Source organism: Eurypyga helias, unplaced genomic scaffold, assembly GCF_000690775.1.
Source record: "Eurypyga helias isolate BGI_N326 unplaced genomic scaffold, ASM69077v1 scaffold2139, whole genome shotgun sequence".
Classification (NCBI taxonomy): Eukaryota; Metazoa; Chordata; class Aves; order Eurypygiformes; family Eurypygidae; genus Eurypyga; species Eurypyga helias.
Window position 1 is genome coordinate 1 of NW_010272553.1, and position 7,715 is coordinate 7,715.

Here is a 7,715-nt window from a genome sequence, read left to right on the forward strand (position 1 = left end):
AAGCCAAAGGGAGGCGAGGCCTGGGAGAAAGGCCGTGGGCGGGGGGCCGGGCGGTCGCCGTGACCGGGCGGTGTGGTCCGAGCGCAGCCGTCGCCGCGGCGTTGCCGGGTAAGGGGGTAGTCTACGTCAGCGCCTTGTCGCGGCGTTTCTTCTGTTTCTTGGTGGAAAAACTGAGTGTGACATGACAGCTAGGGTGGCTTGTGTAACAGGTTGTGGGGGTGTGACAGGGGGGGGGCTGTTGAAGTGAGGGTGGGAAGGTTGCCTCTGGTTCCTTGACTCGAGCATAATTAAAGACGGGACTTGAATTACCTAGTTTAGTTCACCTTCCAGATGGCAGTGTGGGATCAAGGAACAGCAGTATAAGTAATAAATCTTATGCTCACAGAGCCAAGGCTTGTTTGCTGGCTTTAAAACCCACCCCCTTTTCTTTTTTATGTTCCAACCTTCAATTTATTTTCCCGTGTGAGACAAACAGAAACTCCTTTTTTCTGTGTGGTACATGATTGTAAGGTGATACTACTTAAAACTGAGGAAACGACTTAAACTATTTACTCTTGGCAGTGCTGTAAGCCTCTGTCATCTTTGTCATTGCTTTTTAAATAAGATGAAGTTTGTTTTATGCTTCAGGTGTATGAAGAAGAGGATTATAGAAGAATTAGATTTGTTGGACGACAAAAGGAGGTAACTTGGTCTACTTTTACTCATGGGAGAGGGGGTGGTTTGTGGGGTTTTTTTATACCTGTCATGGATGTCCTCAGCTTGGTTGTCACTAAAAAAAAAGCCAACAAACCAACCTAATCTAAAACCCAAAACCATCCAACAAAAAAAAAATCACAATAAAAGAAAATTGTCTTGGGTTTTGATGGGTTTTTTTTCACTGTGGTGAAAATTCTCAATGTTTTTTTTTTCACTGTGGTGAAAATTCTTCTTTTAAGACCGCTTATAGTAGCTTCTGTGTACCTCCCTACCTCTGGTAACTTTGGAAAATTCTTGCCCTACACCTGTGCAGTGCTTACATTTAGGCTGTGGGACTTGTAGCCATCTGAGCATCTTAAATTGGGATCACTTGTTTTTTATAAGTATATGTCTTAAGAAAACTTTAAGCATGTTTTTAGTGACACCTGTGTTCAGAGAAATGACGTAGGTAAATGCTCTGCTGAGTTGTGGATCTCCACATCTGTTCACATGTGTGTTTTGAAGCTTAATTTGCCTCTGCATAGTTAAAATCTTGACATTTACTCAAACTGCGTAGGATTTTTTAATGAGGCCCCTTCATTTCCAGAGGCTAGGGAGCATTTGCTGAAACAGTGATGTGATTTAAGAAATAAAACTAAAATGTAGAGTGTTCTGAAATAAGGAGTCCTCAGAGGCGAAGTCTAGTAACACCAGCATCAGCCAAATGTGCTACTGTGAATTTATGTGGGCCTGTTGTTGATATAAGATGCGGTAAATTTTTAATGTAGTTGTGTATAATTGTTCTCTTCCTAAATTAACCTGAACTAATTATGCTGCTTTCTGAGTTTTCCTATTGAGTTCACGGATACAGATTAACTCATGCTGTTTGGCAAAATTAGGGATTCCGTGGGGAAAATAGCTCCATGAAAATGTCACTTGAAATGCTGTAGTTTACTTCTGGGTGGATAGTGGAAAAGTAGGTCTTTCCCAAATGCAGTGCATGTTTCTGTGCTGCTTCTGTAACATTGTAGGAAATACTCCCTAAGCCTAGTTCTCCACAGGGCACTGGTCCCTCTGATGTGCCTTTGCCAGCAGCTGATTTCAGACTCTGTGATGAGGAACACCCAGGGTTTTCAGCTCACCTCAGTTCCTCCTTCTCCAGCAAAAGATGAGCGTTAAGTCTGCTGAGCAAGGTTTAATGCTAGGTCTTAATTGTGAAGTCTGAACAAAATTTCATGTTAAATACTAACACAATCTTCATCTGTTTTTATTGATGTGATATCTCTAGGGGTTTTGCTGTTATCCTAGGGGATGTTTCATTTGCTATTATTAGGGTGTCACGGCCATGTCTGTAATCCAAATGCTGTCTTGTTTCTGAAGCTGAAGCTAGCCTGCAAAGTTGGTGACTGTACTTTCTCTGTTGCTGCTTCCCTTTGCCCACAGTATGCTCTGGGTGGTTGAGTCTGACTTGTGATTGGCCTAGTCCAGCCTCAGCAGCTTTCTTGTCTGGGGACCCAGCCTCCGGGCACAGATGCCCTCATTGAGGACATCTGGGCCCATGCCAGGGTGCTGCATGTGGCCTCTCCGGGCAGTGGCTGGCCACAGGAGCATGGCCCAGAGTACATGGGTATTGTCCCTTCAGTTCTGCTGGTCTAATTGTTAATGAAATCCATGTTTTTTAGCTAAAATCCTTGTTCTTTGCGCTGGATGTGCAGAACAAGGGGATTGTGGTCTGTGGCAAGGGCCTAAAGCAAGTAGCTGTGAGAAAACTGAGCATGGCAGCTGTTAAACTGCATCCACCTGACTAGCGTCATCCTGCCCTTGTACCACCCCTAAGTTACCACAGGACCTGTTTTGACTTCAGCTCTGCTCTCTGTTGGGCTGGTGCAGCAGCCGAAGCCAGCAGGGAAACTGAGCTGGTCTGGTTTAAATGCAACCTCCTGCCTTCCCTCTGGATCTTTGGACCTGGGTCTGTTCCGAGTTTGGTTTGCTCTCTCAGCCTCGCAGACCACGTACTGGCACAGGCGAGTAGGTGGAAAGAGGCAGCAGTGGGATTGTCGAACTGGCACTGCGGCCAGGGAAAAAAAATTGTTCATTGAATTATGCACTGGACAAGGAACATTTGGGTGTGCTGAGGGAAACAGCTCTGTCCTGTTAATTACCGCTGTGCTTTAATGGAAGGGACGTGCTGTAACTGAAACCACTGTATGTGGGTTTTTTCTCACAGTTTTTTCTCACTTTTAGGGTTTTTTTCCTGACGTTTTCCCTGTGAATCCCTAGACTTTCTTGTTTAGTAGGCTGAACCACAGATAAATCATAGTTGTACAGTAGATGAGAGGTTCTTTCTTCCCCCTTCTCCCTGCAAATACCTTTGTGGTTAAGAAATGCTGGGAAGAGTGGAGTTCTGCTTCCGATCTTGAAGCAGAGGCGCATCACGGTGCTGTCACTCTCCCTCCTTAGCGTGAAAGGAAGGACACACAACTAAAAAGCAGCAGTAAAAACCCTTGCAGGTTGGTAGAGATTGCATAGGAGTTGCGCACTCAGGCCCCAGGCAGTGAGGTTCTTGATGCTGTCAGTTTGCTTCAGTGCCTGAAGTTAATTTTTCGTTAACTTCACCTAAAGGAGATGATAGCTAAATAAAGAAAATCCTGCTGTTGGCAAAACTGATTTTTCCACTGCTGTACCAATACAAATTTTGGGGAGACTTAATTGGAGGCTTGGCGAAAGAACCTAGGTGGTTGTGTACTAGAACTGTGTAAAAGTACCAGCATAATTCTTGGAGGTTCATTTAACAAACTATCTTACACTTACAGCTATCTTACACTTTTTCCTAAGAATCTCATCTTCATTCAGATAAAAGCATGTTTATGAAACTTACACACAGAGCAGTGGGTACTGCCTTCTTTGGGTGTGTATTGTTTTGTGTTCGTGCATGTATAACATTGCCTTTGGAAAAGCTGGCCCCTCCGGCAGCATGCTTAGCTGCTCAGTACTGGTGCAAACCGGGCTGGAAGCAGCTGGTGTGGACGAGGGAGGAAAGTGCTGTGGCTGGGTGCTGTAGGCCTGTGCTTTGGCGGGTGCTGTAGGTCCTGCTAAGGTCCTGTGTCGCAGGCCTGTGGCACTGTGTAGCACTGGGCTGTGTAAGCATGCTCTAGGAAAAAAGCCTTAGCTGTCAGTGATGTGCATATTGAGGGTTTACAGAGTGACGTGGTGATGTCTAGAGGTTTTTCTTTTTTCTAATGCTGAACAATTTGCCTTTCTGACTGTTATGCACCACATCCATGTTTTCCTGAGATTCCTATGTAGTGGTAGAATAAGGTGCATGGTGGGAGGCACTAAACTGCCAGCAGTTGTTTTATCTCAGTCCTGACCTTACTTGTCCCACTATTATTTTTATCAGCAGTCAGTCTTTTGCAATTTTATCATGTAGTCGCTGAAGTGCAATACAGTTAAATATCTTCTGTTCTTGGCTGCTTGTTCCTACTCACCTCTCTGCTGAATCTGGTTGGGTCACCTTGTAAACCTGAGCACTGGTCTGACGTGTGTCAGGGGAAGGGAGTTAACTTTTGCAGAGTTTAATGCGCGTAGTTCCCTGATCTGGCTTGCAGCACAGCCTAAGAGTTGGTGGAGGAGATGGGAGGAGGCCTGTGCAGGAAATTCTCAGGATAGCTGTAGTGGAACTGCGTGGGGAGGCAGTAAATAGCAATTGCTGTCGACCTGAGTAGGGAAGGTATCTGAAAGCTTCATTTCTCTTACAGGTGAACAAGAATTTTGCAATTGATTTGATAGCAGAGCAGCCCGTGAGCGAAGTTGAAAGCAGAGTGATATCATGCGATGGTGGTGGTGGAGCTTTGGGACATCCTAAAGTATACATAAACTTGGTAATGTCTTTTGATCTGTGTATAGCATGTTTTGCCTGTTGATTCTCATGTGTAAGATGATCTACTTTTTGGCATGTTGGTTTGACAGAGTAAAAGGAGTAGTTACCCGAGATGCTCATTTTATTTGGTGCCTAATGTAAAATCAAGATTTATACTCAGAAGAGTTACAGTGTTTCCATTTGAAGTTGCAGAATTTTCTTTTGGATTCATAAGAGAATAATTTGGTTTCATAAGAGAATAATAAAGAAATTAACTGAAGTGATATGAACGAGCAGTGCCTTGAGAGCAAAAGGTAACATGCTGACTGTGTTTTGAGACACTAATTACTTAAATGCTACTGTGTAGGTTGAGGATACATTTGCAGTATTCTTAGAAATATGCTGGAGGGAGGGAACCCAAACCCCGTTTTCAGTCTTTGGGAATCTTGGTAGTTCTGAAGAGTGAACATTTCAGTCATGGTCAGAGAAATAAGTGAAGAATAAATAAATGTTGTTATCCTCCTATTTACAGTAGTAGTGGTACTCTCCTGTGTGTTCTTACTCTAGAGAGTAAAAATATTGAGGCTACTGTCCTATGGCCTCTGTGGAATCAACAACGACCTGTTGCTTAGGTACCATTCACAGGCAGACCCTGCCTGCAGATGTCTTACAATCTTTGCTCACGCCCCTAAATTTTGGCATTTGTTTAATGACCTAAAGAATGTGGGGGGAGAGGTGGTGTCCTTTATTGTCAGTGTTGTGACTCCTAACTATAGTCACAAGCATTTCTCTTTTGAACAAAGTGAGCACTTTATAGTGATTAATTTTACATTATTCAAGTCAAATTCTTGGAGATTCTAATTCGTAACACTTAACTTAAGGCTGAAGAACACAAGCTTAACTTCCATAGCACACTGCTGATGGTTTGCATTTACGTCAATTTTCCTGACCTGCACCACTCTGTTCTTCAATAATGCTTTGGTTTTTATGAATGCTGCCATCTTTTTGTGTTAATAATGAAATTACAAGACATCTGAGGTTAAGTTCTGGAAAGCTATTGTCTGCAAACAGAGAAAATGGTATTAGACCAGCTTGTTTCCACTAGCCCTACCAACTGAAACCCAGACTTTCAGGGGTAGAGGCTAGTCTGTGTTTTTCACTTCTAATCCTGTATTAAGGGGAACAATGAGTTTATTTTTTCATTACTGCAAATAGTTACGTTGCTAAATAACAAAATCGTAGAATTGTTTTGGTTGGAAAAGACCTTTAAGGTCATTGAGTCCAATTGTCAACCTAACACTGCCAAGACCACCACTAAACTATGTCCCTGAGTGTTTAATCTAACTCTCTTTTGTTGTGTTAAGGAGGACTACAACAACAGCTGGCAGTCAGTCACACTTCTAAACTTTAAAAAATACCTCTGTCTTTTGGAGACAAGAATAAAATTTTATACAGTAGTACCTGCAACTTTTCTCCAAAACATTTTCTTTTAGAATCTCTTGGAATCCTACTGAAATTTCCTCCTTCCTGCAGCTAACTCTGTCAACTTACATTATTGGCCAAAATTCCTGTCTAGTCAGAACTTGGAAATGCCAAATTCTTTAATTATGAAATTATCTCTTCCGTGACATTGGAGTAGATATGACTGAACTGACTGAAGTGAAGAGAGATCACTTGGCTTGACCTTAAACTTGTATTGTTGGGATTAGGCCTGGTTGTTAAAAGGCTGGCAGGAGGGAAGCTCTGTAGGCTACAGAAATCAAGCATGAACCTCCTACTGTTCTTACTTCCAGTGTTTCAAATAAGGTTAAATTCTGTACTTCAGTATATTGATCCATTTTAAGGTGGCACTTATAAATAAAAGAGAATTTGTAGTTTCTAAAAGTTTTTATAAAGTCAAACTAGCAGCTGTTGTGTTTTTATATTTTTGCAGGACAAAGATACAAAGACGGGAACGTGTGGCTACTGTGGACTTCAGTTTAAACAGAAACATCACTGAAAGATCATCCCTGTGTGCTTGCAGATTGCTGTTCAGCTGTTAATGTTTAACTATAAATAAACTGTATCTTTAGAAACCCAAGATTAATGTTCAAGTTTAACTATGGAAAGTTCAGTCTGTACCTTTTTAAAACCTAGCTTGTCCAGTATTTGAGGGCTGAATGGTGTAGCAATATCTGCTTTGTACTTAGTTTGGTTTTTATGGAACAAATGCCCTGCCTGATTTGGCAGACTTCTTGCAGGCTTGGAAGTGGCCTTTGGCTGCAGCACGGGTTTGGTTTGTACTGGGTAGATTTGTGTTCTTTTCAACATTGGAATTGGTTGTGAATGTTTATTGAGGGATTAATTATCCAAGGTGTTTATCTTTTGGCGTTTTTTGACACTCTTTAATTTGTTCATGGCCTAGTATCTCTAGCTGAATTCAAAAATGGAAGAACAAGGATGATATGATATGATATTCAGCATTACAGTGCTTATTCCTGGAAGCAAGATTGTTGTCCCTGAATTAAGTAACTACATTTGCTACTTGTTTTAAAGAAACAGCCAGTGCCTTAGAATGGTAATTGTTGTGAGCTGGAGAGTGACCTAAGATGGCACATGTGAAGGTGCATTTGTCGTCCAATTGAGAGGATTGGAGTGTAAATCATAGAATCACAGAACGATTTGGGTTGGAAGGGACCTGAAAGACCATCTAGTTCCAACCCCCCTGCCATGGGCAGGGACACCTTACAATAGACCAGGTTGCTCAAAGCCTCATCCAGCCTGGCCTTGAACACTTCCAGGGATGGGGCATCCACAGCTTCTCTGGGCAACCTGTTCCAGTGCCTCACCACCCTCTCTGGGAAGAATTTCTTCCTGATACCTAATCTAAACCTCCCCACTGTCAATTTAAACCCGTTACCCCTTGTCCTGTCACTACAGGCCCTTGTAAAAAGTTGTTGTCCCCCGCTCCACCTTCAGGTACTGGAAGACTGCTGTAAATACCTGATTCTTCTTGGGTTTCAAGGGTGTAAATCCTCTCTAGGAACTTGGTCTTGTCAGACTCGAAGTAGGGATTGCTTTGTTACAGGTAGCAGATTCTGCTCCTTTAATAATGATAATCTGACAATGATAGCATCCACCTGTGTGTAACACTGCCTAGGCCACATCAGGCTGGTTGTAGGTCATGATCTACGCTTTTGCT

At 42.6% G+C, this 7,715-nt stretch overlaps 1 protein-coding gene across 1 annotated transcript; it reads left to right on the top strand.

Annotated features, from left to right (window-relative positions):
- Nucleotides 1-627: 627 nt before the first annotated feature.
- NDUFS6 (NADH dehydrogenase (ubiquinone) Fe-S protein 6, 13kDa (NADH-coenzyme Q reductase)) lies at nucleotides 628-6,533 on the top strand (the record flags this gene model as incomplete). Its single annotated transcript, XM_010159144.1, has 3 exons — nucleotides 628-681; nucleotides 4,434-4,556; nucleotides 6,468-6,533. Coding segments are annotated over 3 exons (243 nt in total), but the record flags the coding sequence as incomplete, so codon positions are not given.
- Between the last annotated feature and the right edge of the window lie 1,182 nt (nucleotides 6,534-7,715).